The sequence below is a fragment of the Oryzias latipes genome, chromosome 21 (assembly GCF_053564925.1).
Source record: "Oryzias latipes strain Hd-rR chromosome 21, Olatipes_Hd-rR_3.1".
Lineage (NCBI taxonomy): Eukaryota > Metazoa > Chordata > Actinopteri > Beloniformes > Adrianichthyidae > Oryzias > Oryzias latipes.
In genome coordinates, this window is record NC_136257.1 from 14,354,954 (window position 1) to 14,369,800 (window position 14,847).

Below are 14,847 nucleotides of genomic sequence, written 5' to 3' on the forward strand. Positions count from 1 at the left end.
CTCTGTCAAGCTTTTTACCGTTCTTCTTTAGTCAGGCTGACCAGCTTTCTGCTTTTCCGCGCCAGGATGAAGCTGGAAAAGAAGGAAAGTTTAATAAACAATCACATGCTTCAAACTCTGAGTTTGAGGCAAAGAGAGCATCCAGCTGTGGACGAGTGAATTTAGCTGTTTCTATGGATGTCAGGCATAAATCACAAATAAAAAAATGATCAGTTATTGCTATAGTTCCATCTCTATTTCTAAAGACCTTTTGCAAAGGTACTAAATGCATCGAGATAATTGACTGTAAATGAGACGCGGACCCTTTGACCCTGTTGTTCCAAACAGGAAGTACCCACTGGCTCCAAGAAAACAAAATCCCAGAGACTTCTATAGAGAAATAAACAGCTATTACTCAGTCATTCTATTGGTCAGAATGACTATTCTTGCTCTGATACCCTTTAAACATGTTTTTTTCTGCAGTGAAATTTATTCAAGTGATAAACTGACCAATCAGATGCCTGGTTAAAGCTAAGCGGTCTCACATCCAATATTCAAAATGTTTGATTGACAGATTCTCCTGAGCCTGCTTTCTAGTAGCAGTGGTGTGGACTTCCAACAAGCTCACTCCTGATTGGTGACAGCGGTTGCCATGGACACGATGATTAAGACAGACTCGGACCAACCACTCCTTTTTGACAATTTCTGGTTCCAACGTGGCGGTCCTATCGCAAAAAATCGGCAACGGAATTGACTTTATTTGGGACTGGAAGTGAGCCATTTTCGGTGGGTGACGTCACACTGACTCGGTCCAGTTCTCGTTTACAGTCAACAATCCAGACCCCTGATGAATCTTGACCTACCCCATAATAGCAGGCACAGTCCCATCTGGCTTTGTGTCATCAAGTGTCAGTCCAATTGGAGCACCCTCTTCCTCAATCACCATGGTTCCACAGTAACCTGAAGACATCACGCAACCTTAGAACCAGCACTGCATTCTGGCTCCTCCCATAGTCCATCTTCCGTATACCCTTTTTCCTCCAGAAGTTCTCTTTGTAGTACACCATGCACTTGATGACGGAGCCCATGGGCACGCGGTGAATGAGCTGGTTCCTGAGTGGTGGCAACTCGGGGCTAAAGTGCATCTTCAGGTTCAGACCAGGAGGAGTCGCCACGATGACATATCTGGCCTACAGTAAGACCGAGGTAAAAGCAGGAACTTAGCTCGTGCACAATAACTGAAATAATTTGGTGAGTTACCTAGCAACCAGAAGATGGCAGAAAAAAGGACCTTTAAGAAACACCTTATCCAGACAAAAGACATCCTGTGGACTAATATAGGGTTACTTCTTGATATATGGCAGCTTCAACGGTCTATTTTAGTAAAATATTTAAACTCAAACACGTTAAATATGTTAGTTTGAACTGGCAGAAGAGGCTGCCATGTTGAGGAGGAGTCTTCAGCCCTGGTGTCTCCTCTGGGCCATCACAAAGGTGGAGCTGAACGCCTCACTGCTCCGTGCATTTCACAGAGTACAGCCGAGTGGAATCATTCAATACTACCTACTCACCATGTAGGTCTCTTTGTTCACCGTCTCCACCACCACCAGGTCTCCAGTCTGGTCGATTCTGTAAACCGGTGACTCCAGCTTCACACGCTCACCCAGCTCTTTGGCCATGCCCTCGCTGATCTGACCAGATCCGCCCAGAAACTTCCTCTCCTTCAGATAGAGAGAGGCATCAGTCGGAGCCAAACTACAAAACTGTTCCGATTCACAACACGACTTGTTTTCACATTGATCTACTTTCTACCTTTTTATTACACGAAAAAAAAGAGTTTTCAAATAACTGAGGATTAACATTAAATAACGTAGTATTTGGATTAAAGACCCACTCTGATCATCCATTGTAAAAGTGTTACCAGTCATCTTTTGATTATAATTATCCTGTTTTTAGCCAAAATTAAATAAAACTGTTGTTTTCTAGGGCTTATTTTCTGCAAAGCGGCAGGATCTTATTACAAATTCACCTCTGAGTTGCGGGTGGGACTGTTGGGACGGAGTAACCCTGCCCCCTTACCCTCATGCTACTTAGAACTCTCTGTTTACCCGCTACCCCGCTAGTAACAACCTCTTACACCCCCAACCTAACATTACAAATGCAACAAAAACGGTGAGCAATATTCGTGCTATCAAGCCGTACAGTTTAGAGCCAGATGCCAGCTCTTTGATTTGCTCCTGATTCATAAAAATTTAAATACATTACTTTTCCTTATCCATGTCCTCTATCATGAGAAAAAGGCCCCACGAACATGTTAAAAACACCAAAAACACCATTTTCATCAGGGTGGGTCTTTAAAACGAACAGGGAAGGTGTTTTCCCCCACAGAGCTATAATGAGAGGCATTAGATACACATTCATGTTAAAAACCGATGTTGCATTTGCAAGTGAAGAGCAATAAAACATTTTTTTTTTTTTTTACTCAGGCATATAAAAGGTAGTGAGAGAACATCAAAGACAGATGACTCCCTTGGCCTAAGAAGCATCAAATCTGATATTTTGGAGAATTATCAACAGTTTTTTTTTCTCCCTTTTCACTGCAGCTGATGTTTGCATCCAGCAGAGCGATAAACAGAGACTGAGAGGGGAGATTAGGCGCTGCCAAGGGTTTGATACACAAAATAAATTACCAGTGACCTTCTCCGTATGGTTCGTGTCAGCATCCCTCTGTTCTCTGTGATTGCAAAGACATTGTGCACGTTTCACTGTGGCATTTAGATGAAAACGTCTGCCAGAGACTTCTAAATTATGAGTTTAAGCTAAATCTTTCCAGGCAGAGATAGAAAAGGAACCTATGCTTGTTGAGTTTTTTTTTTTAATCCTCTGGCTGGAAGGAATGCTCTGAAACCAAACCAGCATCTGAACGCTCTGCATCATGTGTAACACGCTTCAAACAGCCCTGCAGGGACAAGCGCGCACACCAGTGCACAGCTTTCAAAGCAGGAAATGCTACCAAAGCTGGCTGCACCGTCATGTGTTTACACATACACAAGCCCAGTTCCCAGTTGCTATGGCAACAGGGTCACTTAGCTTTGGAAAGTACGGCAGCAGAATGGGGTCTGCCGGCTCGACAAGAAAGCTGTTTTTCTGTGCAGCTCATAAACATACTGTCGCTGCAAAAATACTGAGGTTGATTTAGGAGCTTCAACTGATGCTTAGCTCTCTGCTTTGCAGGAGGGAAAGTTTTATGCAGGAGAGAAGGTTCAAGTTCCCTTTTGGCCAATTCTGTCTGCTCTCTCTGCTCAGGGATTTCCTGCAGCCATAAGTTCTCTGTTCTTGTCCAGTGCTGCTTTTGATTTAGATGCACTCTGGAGATAAGTTTGGACAAAAACAAAATACTTGGCTTATAAACATACCTGGCCTCCATTTGTGGTTGAGAAGATCCTCATGGTTCCTCCACACTGTTTGACGTACCAAAGAAACCACAAAGCTGAAACCTCATGGGGCTCTGACGTCACGTTGACGTTGACAAACAGTGTGGCGAAGCGGCGAACAGCACTGGGGGAGGATGTGAGGCCACAGAAATGACCATTACTGTCTGACAGAGATGGAGAGTCTCCTTCAACACGTCCGAAGAACTCATATCTGCTCATTTAAATTATAAACTCACCAATCAGATGCCTCAATAAAAACATGAAGTCTCATGTTGAACGTTCGAAACGTATGATTGACAGAATTCATGTAGCTCGCTCTTAAGGGTGTGGCCTTCTAACAAGCTCACTTCTGATAGGTGATAAGTGTTTTCTGGCTCCAACATGGCGGTGCCAGTAACGTGGAAAATGCGACTGAATTGACTCCATTTGGTTGGAGCTGGAGGTAAACCGTTTCTTTGGCTGGCGCCACACTTACTCACGTCAGTTCTCATATACAGTCAATGGTTGACACTTTGCTAATCATTAATATGTAGACAAAATTCAAGGGATGTGCTCTTCAAACTGGAAGATCTAAGAAGAGCACCAAAGCGGTAGGGTGCTTCCAAATGAGTGAATGTCAAAAACCTCCAACTCCTTTGATGGAGCTACTTAATTCCTACAATGTACATGAACATTGTACAATGTACAATGAACATGGTCTTGTATCCCAAAGTACAAAGCTTTGAAAGAAAAACCTGGGAGAGAAAACAGTGTTGGATACCTGGTCCAGCAGATCTTCTCAAAGAGCTGCTGCATGCTCAACTTGTCCCACTCCTCAGCGTGGGGGGCTCTCCACGGCGCTTCCTGTGGAATCTGAAATACATGCAGACATTTTAGCAATATGGAACATCAAACCCGGGCTAAAGAGATTATTCGTGTTGGTTCACCTCCTTTCCCATCTCATCCATAGTCCTGAAGAGGTTGTTGAAATCCAGCATGACGATGGGGTTCCACATGGGAGGGAAGGAGCCTTTGAACGGGGAGGACTTCCCCTGTTGAGTCAAAGCATTTTCTTCAAAACTTCCATAAAAAGATAGTCTTGTGATGATGCAGATATTCATTTTTCTAATCCGTTTTGTCCCTTTCGGGATCACGGGCTGCCGGAGCCTATCCCGGCCACTTTTGGGCTGTTTTTTTTTGTGGAATCTGGAGTGCCAAGGAGAAAACCCACGCATGCACGGGGAGAACATGCAAACTCCAAACAGAAAGTTCCCCCATTGATGTTTTGGTCCATTTAAAAAAAATAAATAAATTTTTTTATATGATGCAGATATAAAAATATATTAGTTTGGTTTTTGAGGTTCATGGAATTAGAAAGCAATGATTTCACAGGTTGCCAGTGTTTGTGGAAACTGTTTTGGTGCTTCGGAGCGCGAACAGCAGAAAATGTGCAGAGTTTTGGAGCTGCTGACTGAAATGAACTCCTTTCATTCCCTGCTCTGGTCTAACATGCATCTGCATCAGCAGTAGAACACAAAGGTGGAACCATGGACTATAAGTGACAACAACCTTGGATTGAGACATGAACAGGTTCTAGAAAGATGAAAGCTTTGTGGTTTGACCTGGAAGTCTCAACAACATGAAGAACTGCACCACCAGGAGGCCGGAAGCAAAATTTAGCACAAACACAAATGTTTTTGCTAAGTTTTGCCTTTTCAGTAAGAAGTATGAGCCCACCATGCCCATTGTTCCATCGCTTCACTGGCTCTTAGTTGTGGAGGGAGTTAAACATCTTCTATCAAGGCACATCTGTAAATAACCAAAATGGCACTCCTCACCCCCCAGACTAGCCTCTAATCCCTCCACTGCCACCTCCTTTACTCCCCAGAACTAAACTGAGCACGACAGGAACCATCTGCTCTGCTGCTTCCTGGCTGAGGTCTCCCTTCATCATTAAGGGATGAAAAAAAAAAGTTTATACTGTTTTATCCTGTCAAAATTGTCTATATTTTTTTGTTCTAACTGAACTTTTATCCAATTTATTTGAGTTTGAAGTTTCCTTAAAGAAAAGTGCACAAAACATAAAATGTTTTTTAATTATTATGTATGCAAATCTGATCAAATTATTTTACAAGAAGAAGCTCATCCAGCAGGAGGCATAAAACCACCAGAAATACTTTCCTTTTTTTTTTTACCACATTAGTGTAAATGTTGCACAGTTTCTATAGAATTTCAGCTAAGACTCTACAAAAATGTACATTTATGCTAAAAAGTATCTGCAACACTTTACAGAGAGTCAGACTTTTGCCTTCATATTTCATCACTTAGTCACATTGACCAACCAATCTAACAGCAAAGAAGAGTCCATATGAGTCAAAGCCATCTGCAAAGACTTGCAAAGTGTTTGGGAAACTCAATCGGACAAAAGTTCTAACAGTGTTTAAATCTCAGGAAAACCATGATGAGGCGCAGAGACTCATTGGAAGAAACCAAGAGCCCTGCTGTAGAGACAAGGTGGGAACTTCCTGGAAAATTCTGTTTTCCTTTCCGTATCAGAATTTCTGAGATTTGCTCCAACAGCTGGAGGGGAAAATAAGTAAAAGAATAACAACATTAATAAAACTCCCAAAGCTCTTCTGTTGAATTTCCAGTTTGCTTGGTCAGAGTGACTGAACATGATTCCAAGAGTTGTTTAGACAGCAGAGGAAGACTTTGTGCAATATCTTATCACTGGTTTATTTATTAAGCCCAGTAAAAGCATCCATAATCTATGGAAGGTTTTATTGAAAAAAGCATACTCGTGGAGTCGGTTTTGCAGACTCCACGTTTTGTCTACAAAAGAGCAAAAATCCTGTTTAAGTGTCTGAATTGAATCCCATTTTACAGGTGTGTGTAAAAATTGGCTGCATCACATCGCAAACGATCTTTTTACTGTGGAATAAACACAGTATGTTCAACTTTCAGCATCTTTTCAGCATCTTTCAGCATCATATTGCATTTACTTTGACCTGAAGAACATAGGTCTTTTATCAGACTTAGGAAGTGCAATTAAGTTTAAAATGGATAAAAAACTTCATGTAGGAAAGTTTGTATTTATATAAAACCCACCAACTCACATCCTACTGTTTCTAAAAATACTTTAAATATTTCATCTGCAATTATCTACAGAAATATTTGACTTTTCTAGCTTTTTACACATAGACTGTAGATCAAAGTTATGAATATATGTATATATATGTATATATCACTTGGCTGCATATATATAGATATATGTTTACAATGCTAACAAGGTGCAACAGTGCTATAAACTGACTAAGAAACTGCTAATTTGAAGCTATTTCCTTTCCTTATCACTATTTTTGAATACGTGCAGAATCTCCATGCTGCAGGACCTGGCAATCTCTCACTCTTTCACAATCTCTGATAGAGGAGAGGATTGTTGCTCAGCTTCTCTGACAGCCATAACTCATTAACAAATCCACTCTAGATATCTGCAGTGCCTGTTACCAGGACCGAGCTGATATGTGAAGCCAGCTCTGGCCTTTTGGATTAAAATCTCCCTCTGAAAAGCTGATTAGCTCTGGAGCTCGTTGGAAAGCTAACCTCAATTACACCTGCATGATTACAGGAACCACAGCAGAGACTGTCATGTGGGGCGTAATTTCAGACTTTTTCCTGTTTGTTTCAGTTTTTTCTTTGAAAAGCTCAAGCTGCAATGTCCTCAAACTTCACTTTGGGACCAAAGATTTTCCTTTGAAGGGCTCCTGTTGCTAATCCAAAGCTACTTACAACCAAACAGGGTTGTAATACAGTAGAAATAAACAAGTGTGAAAGCTTAAAGGCTGAATTTAACAAAATGTGTTGATTCATAATGAGCTGTTAATGTGGAGAAGGGGCTTTCTGATAACTACCAACCAAGATGAAGTCGCTTCATGGCATTCAAATGTTTTGGTCTGTATTATCCCACACCTGCAATAGATACCAGGTGAAGAGAAGGCAGAAAAAGTGTAGTCAATCAGACCGTCAGGCCTCTGATTAAAGAGTGAAGGAACGGCTGCAGCTGCTGTTTCCAACTCTTTGGGCAGGTTAGATGCTTTTTCCCTGACTTTTGTTTGAAAAAATCGGAGAACTAAATGATCAATTGATGTAATTCTGAGCGGGTTCCTTGGCAACATCAGGAGAGGGGGAGAGTCTTCAGTTTTATAATGCTAAATGTCTCAGGATTTGTAGAATTTCCTCTCGATGTTCAGAGATTCTGAATTTTTACTATTTTAAGATAGTTATTCAGTGTGATAAAAAATGGTCTTTCATCCTTATTAGGATGTTAAACACCATAGACTTCAAAGTATGTGCCACCAAAGCAGCGGACACACATAGCATGGGATGTGCCTTCAAGAACACGCCAAGAACACGTTCTCCCTGCTTGTCCCTCACTGGACAAGCAAGGAGGGGTTTCTTTTTCTCCTTCTTTTTCTCCTGTTTACCTGCACATGTCTGCCACCAACAGTTGGAAAATCCTTGGTGCAAAAATTTGCGATGCGAATCTTGCTCCAGACTTTATTAAACAGGTTTAGAAGACTTGGAGTCATATAATTCCAGCCGGGCACAAACTACTATTTCTCCTCAACGATCAATTTTCAAACGGTTGGCACTTCTGTGAATGAAAAGGGACGCCATCCATACTTCTCTACCAAATCCATGTTCCTGATTGGTCAAAGTTCATTTAACCTGGTTTAAACTTCAACACCTGTTCAATGGCTGCATGTCTTGTACGTAGAGCCCAAAAACAGTTGTAGAAACTTGTGTAACAACGCGGGAGCCTGAAACGAGCATATACACGCTTTAAATAACTTTTTATTAATACTGGCCGCTTGAACGCACGTTGTCGAGGATGATATGACGTGTTGGGTCATTCGCAGTTTCACACTGATCACCACGCGGACCATAAATGTCTGTTTGATCACAGAGCTCTGTTTTACATGGAATTATGGGAAGACTACCACCTTATAGAATAGCTTAATTTAAGTTGGATTAAAACCCTTAAGGCGGTTCAGATGTTCCCTCAGTGCTTGTAGAAAACACCTCATCACGTCTGCTAGAGATCCAGAGTCTGAGAGCTGAGGTGTTTGATGTAAGGCGTGCTGCCATGGAAACCAGCCAGGATGCTACCGGGGCCGTGTGCACATTTCCATGGATCTTACAAAGATAGTAGTCAAGGAGACACATTTGCTCTGGACCACCACCCTCCTCCAGGCTCAAACCCACTACCAGAGCGTAAGCATTCAAAGCTGACAGCTTTTTGCTGTGACTGCGGCCTCAGCCCAGCGTTTTCTCAGCACTGCTCAAGTAGGTCAATAGAACACCAGTGATGTTGATACAGAGAGCTCACCGGTGCACTCTTGCAACACATTCACCTCGTATTGGTTAGAACGGGGCAAGAGGCATGAGGAATTATGTCAAAAAATGGTTTGATCCAGCACAAGATTACAACACTCCCAAGTTTAGGAAAGAGCTTTTGTAAATTCAAGACATGAGACGGAGAACGCTTCCCCATCCTGCTGCAAAAACGACATTATTACAAACAACATAGAAAAAACAGATTTAAACAAAAAAAACATCTGAAACTTAGTGTAAAAAGCAAATCAGATTGGAGCGATTCAGGCGACCTGAACACATTGAAATATAGTCTTATTGTGAAAAAAAAAACATAAAAAAATCCGTACAAATCTTTTGTATATTTACCAAAAATCTACAGATTTTCATTAAAAGTGCTGTGTAGGCATTGACCTGCTATCCCAAGGTCTGTTTCCATGGCAACGATTACTGCATTTGATTTGATAAACTTAAAAAAAAATAATATAAACCAGAGCAGATTTCGACCATGGAAGGAAAAGGAAAAGATTAATTATCAACATGACCTCTGATATGAAGGGAGCCACCTGTAGTCAAAATGACAGCAAAACCTATGTATGCTTAAGAAATGTTAACTACTTAAAAGATTATGTTAGCCTTATGGTTGGAAAATCATTTCTTAAAACTCAATCAAACTTTGTCAACAATGCAGTAAGAATTCTGTAAACGCCCACTTAGAAACCCCCCCACTGTAATCAGATGAAGGATGTGGACCTGCTGAGCATCACTGATAAGGTTTGAAATGGAGTTTAAACTCGTCAAGCCAAAACACTAAATGGACAAGTTGAAGGTTTACAACTGGACTAAATGAAGAATAATTTGTCAAATTTCTATGAATTTCTAAAACATAGTTAATAAATTGTTTTCACATAACTTGATTTGATCAGTCAAAGCGGGAACTTTTCATAAAACAAATAGTATATTCACTAAAAGAAAAGTTCTTTTTTGGCATTTTCTTCATCCTGTCCTAATTTCTTTGAAAGGAATAGTTTTTAATGAGTTAATGTTGTTCAGTAAAAGGGAATTTCACTGTAACCCTTGTGCTATCCTAGGCACTTTAGCATTGGGAGTTGAGTCATCTAGACCCCACTAGACAGTGCGCTGAACTTTTTTCTTCAATGATTTGTGGATTACATGAAATCTTTCCACCTTTATCCACCTTTGTCATGGTAGGGAGAACACGTCAATGTAAGGGTGGGGTCATCTAAGATAGCACAAGGGTTAATTTAGTTAGGTTTTTTTCAAACCAGCCCAATAGATTTGCAGACTCTTTCCAAAAAAGTAAAATATCATGAAATGGTGTATTCATTTACCTCATTCCTTTTAAAAAAAGCAAACTTTCATATAATACAGAATTGGGCAGATTTTTACAGAATGTTGTAATTTATTTTGTTTGTTCTGTTTTTTTATGGGTTTTATTAGCTGCAACACCAATTTGTCTAAAAATGAAAACAAAACAAATATTTGAAGTTAATATAAACAGTGGGGCCAGAATCAATATTCTATGAAAATGTCATTTTTTACTGGAAATTGGGAAATGAAAACACTTAATTTTAAGGGAAAGGGTCTGTAGGTGGACAGATGAAATCCTTGCACATGTCCAGCAGCCGCAGATGTGGTTGCTTTTACTCAGTCCCTTTCACATATGCTAGAGCTGCTAGTAAATTTGATTCAAAGTACACCTTAAATGACCTATATCATGCAAAATTTGGAGTTTTTAAGTATATTTTAAAGTTCATTCCTCACTATTAACAACCCCAAAGTGGTATTTTGATCCATTCACGCATTTCTGAGTGTTCCTTTAAAAACCTGCTCTCTGATCACCAGCCCCTCCCAATCCCCAAAAACGAGGGTTCTCACATTGTGAAAACACAAAGAGGGGAACAGCCCCTTCCAGGAAGAGTCTGCACTGCCAGCACCGCCTCCAGGCTAACACACCCACTTTCTCAGCGGAGCTATAGCGGTGATCGGCTAAAAGCTTTCATTTTCTATGCACAATGTGCACAACCACCTTGGCACTAGTTTGGATGTTGTTTGTGTTCGTGGGCGAAATGCAGACATGTCACCGAGGCCGAATCTAGGATGACATCATGAAATGGGCGGCGCCCACACGGATAGAAAACCTGTGCCTCAGAGATCGAGTTGTTGTTATACTTCTGTGTAAGAAAAAACCCCGCAAAAATAATTAATATTTCATAAAAAACGTTCTTTAGTGTGCCAAAGATAATATTTGATCATATATATATGGATTTAGTTTACTCTAAAAGGCTTAAGAACACAGCAGTGGAGGCCGTTCATTATTTCTTACAGCTTCAGTTTTATTGAATTTACTGTTTTAGTTAATGCTTTACCGTAATATGTGCAACAAATAATGAATTTTACAGGTGCAGGCCAAATTTGCCTTTGCAACAACACTGAGCATATAATTATGCATATAATTCCATATGAAAAAAAAGACAACTTCAGTTTCCAATTTTTCTTTTTTATATGAATCTAATTCATATAACTGTTTCTTTGTGGCTGAAAACATGCCGTCAGTTTCCTCCACATAATTGTGTCAGATTTACTCCAGTTCTATTGACTTGATCATCCTTTATTTTTTTCCAATACAAAATCAGCTTAATTCTGCAGGATTTGACAGTTAGACGATGAGTTGGAAGATTTTTACCATCGTTTGAATCAGCAGCTTCAGTGACACAACCCTTATATAACTTCATGCAAACCAGAGAAACTTTAGATCAGGCGAAAGTGCAGTTTTTTTTTCGGTACACCAGGGATAACCTTTATGCAGCTCTGCAATAAATCTACTATGTATCCTCAGTGCAAAGTCGCTTACAGTGCTTACAGTGCAGGTGTTGGGTGGACGTTGGTACAACGTCCCCAAAAAAGTCATAAAATGGTGTTTGCATGTGCTTATGTCCACACCCCCAAGAGAAAAAGCTTAAAGTCCACGTCCAAGTTTTGGCAAAAGCACTGTCAGCATCGAGATAAGCTCCACAGACATGCACAAAGCCACACAACTCTAGATTTACAACTGTACAAGCTGAGCCAGAGTACACAGGAGCTAAGGAAAATCAAATTAGCTGCAGGAACAGTACTGTTTTAAAGACAGCACTGTGTGTACCCCAATGACATATGGAGAAAAGAATGGCAGCAAAAAAAAAAGAAATGGCCCAGGTGTCTCCTTGTTTGCCCTTAAATCACTCAGACAGATGAGAAAGTGCATTACAGAAAGCCCTCAGGCAGAGATCAGCATCTCCAGTCACTGATGCTGCAGAGGAGAGGGCTGATGGTGCTGTGACGGACAACGCAGCACAGAAAAGGAATCTCCACCACAAGTTGCTTGCTGCCTTTAGTTTTTTCCCATCACCTTTTGTCTAGTTTATCCGAAACATAAATCTTTTTCTTTACCAGACTTCCACTGCTACCCTCCGTCGTTAGACTCCAATGCATTCTTCTTTTTTAAAGATGTTTATGTCTTTGACAGAATCTCTTTCTCCATCAAGGCATTTAGATCACATCTCACAGCATGATAATCTATGAATGCAAAGATCTTGATCATTTCTCTCTTGGTGTATTTTCTTCCTCTTTTGGCTGCTAATCCCCCTGGTTTGGTCTACAATGGGACGAAACAGAGCTTTTCTGTGGATGTTTCATGAGGAAAACTGCAACATAATCAGATATTTTTCCTGTCGACACTTAAGGTTCCTAATACAAACTAGAAGAACAAAAGGAAACCATTCCCATCAGATGACGAGTTAAATGTGGCATGCACTATTGAACAATGCCAGAGGTTCTTGTGTTCTGAAGGTTGGGCTGAGTGTGGTGGCTTCTGGAAAGTGTCTGTGTTTCAGTACTGAATTAGCTGAAAGGAACATCTGCAGAAAAACACAACTTACATTGACATAATGGACCAGGCTCTCCTGCTCGTTGACTTTGTAGGTCTTGATGTCGTACTCTTTGGCCAAGCGAAGGATGCGGTTCTGAGTCGGTCCCACATACGCCCCGCCCAGATCAACCCATTTGGTTTCCTTGTTCTTAAAAACATAAACCACACAACTCAAAATGAAACATGTTTTAACAACCCAAAACAGAGAACATTTTATGTTTTTATGTAGAAAATCAGTGCAGCTTCCAACTCATGAGGGAACTCTGTGCTTCAGGATCACTTCTCAACTTCTACATGTTAAAGACCAACTCCAGTTGAAATGGTGTTTTTGGAGTTTTTAACATGTTCTTGTTGCATATTCCTGATGATGGAGAATGCATAAAAATAATACTTAAATTGCATTTCTGAGCATTTCTTTATTAATATTATAGGGAATCAGTAGCAGAGGAAGAAATGCTGTTAGAAACAGATTGTATTATGCTGGGTGGGTGATAAGAGATATAGATTCATGTACGTCTTTGTTTTCCCAGTCTGAGCTGGAATCCGGCTCAAAACTGTGCGACTGGATAGCTCCAACAATGCTCGCTATTTTTGTTGCACCAGTAATGTTAGGTTTGGGGTGTGAGGGGGCTGCAAGCTAGCAGGAGAGCGTGTAAACCTGTGGATAGTGGGAAGTGAATGCAGGGTTACTACACGCCAACAGTTCCACCCAAACTCAGAGGAGAATTTCTAAAGAGCTCGAGTGGGTTTTTTGTTTTGGCTAAAAATGGTAAAATACCACAGGGAACACTTTTACAATAGATCAAAAGATGATTGGAGTGGGTCTTTGACATGGCATGAACGTCTCGTGGAGTTAACAAAATGTTTTAACTTTTAACACAAAAAAAAAGAATTTGCAAGAAAAAACAATATTTATAACATTTCTGATCTATTATCTTAAAATTCGGCACAAATAAAGCAGGTTTTAGGGAAAATGTCTTCAAAGAGCCACATGTTGTGAAAACTAAACACTTGAGTTGTAGAACTTACAAAGATTCTGTAAATCCTAATCATCTTTTTCATCCTGTTATGTTTAAGTTTTAATGTACAAATCATTATACTTTGATCTAGCTACAATCAAGGAACAGCAGAAGCTATTTTTTGCTCCCCATAGAATCTGCCTGTGGACTTTACTCCCATGCAGTTGATTCCCTAAACCCCCCATGGGTTTATAAAAAGAAATAAGTTGTGTTTAAACTTCTATTTCTGCTTGTAAAGTTGGTATTTAATTAAAATGTTACTACATTGAACAGAACCTTCAAGCCTGTCTGCTGTAGTGCTGTCATTCCTGGTCTTACCCGCACAGTGAAGGTACGACCACCGACCCGGTTCCTGGCCTCGAGCACCACAGGATTCAGCCCACTGGCTTTCAGTAGTTTGGCCGCACTCAAGCCTACAAACAGAGATATGTGTCATATGTGTACCAGATCTGCAGATCTGAATCTCTTGTTTTCAAAAGCTGTTTTAAAAGACCATTCACACCCACATACTTTATATTAACTTGAAACGTTTATTAACCTTCTAACCCAGGGGTGTCAAACTCATTTTCACCGAGAGCCACATCAACATAGTGTCTGTCCTCAAAGGGCCAGATATAACTTATACATGTAATTAAATGTAATGAAAATAAATGTAACTAGTCCTTAATGTTAAATTACTCATTTATCTATTTATTATAACTTTTTAAAGTGAAAATTACAGTTGCATAGAAAACATACGTTTGCTTGTTACTCTAGCATAAATCCTTTTACATTTGATTCTGTCAGGTTAGGTTACATGGATAGTGTTTAAGTTTTAATGTATCTTTCCCATATTTCAAGTCTGATTACCCCTAGATATAAATAAATACACACCAATTTTTGTTATTACTTAAAAGCTTTTATGCTCTCGCGGGCCACATGAAAGGACATGGAGGGCCGCATTTGGCCCCCGGGCCTTGAGTTTGACACATGTGTTCTAACCCCCAAACAACACTCACAAGCAGAAATGGCTGCAGTGGTCCCTGACATACATGAAGACTCATTTTCAAACAGTCTTGTTCCCTGCTGACTGCCGTGCAACCCTGGAAGGTTCAGATGGATGGAGTAGTGGGTGGTTGGTGGATGGCCACCATGT

General features: G+C 40.4%; 1 protein-coding gene across 1 annotated transcript in view; it reads right to left on the minus strand.

Moving 5' to 3' along the window:
- Positions 1–14,847, minus strand: part of mao (monoamine oxidase) — a 35,005-nt gene that overhangs the window by 9,388 nt on the left and 10,770 nt on the right. Inside the window, exons 2-10 of the mRNA XM_023950509.2 lie at positions 14,031–14,125; positions 12,704–12,841; positions 4,340–4,444; positions 4,174–4,265; positions 3,396–3,537; positions 1,551–1,700; positions 1,010–1,169; positions 843–939; positions 19–72 (exon numbers count right to left, since the gene is read on the minus strand). Of these exons, the coding sequence (XP_023806277.1) occupies positions 19–72; positions 843–939; positions 1,010–1,169; positions 1,551–1,700; positions 3,396–3,537; positions 4,174–4,265; positions 4,340–4,444; positions 12,704–12,841; positions 14,031–14,125 (1,033 nt within the window). The remainder of the gene's footprint in view (positions 1–18; positions 73–842; positions 940–1,009; positions 1,170–1,550; positions 1,701–3,395; positions 3,538–4,173; positions 4,266–4,339; positions 4,445–12,703; positions 12,842–14,030; positions 14,126–14,847) is intronic.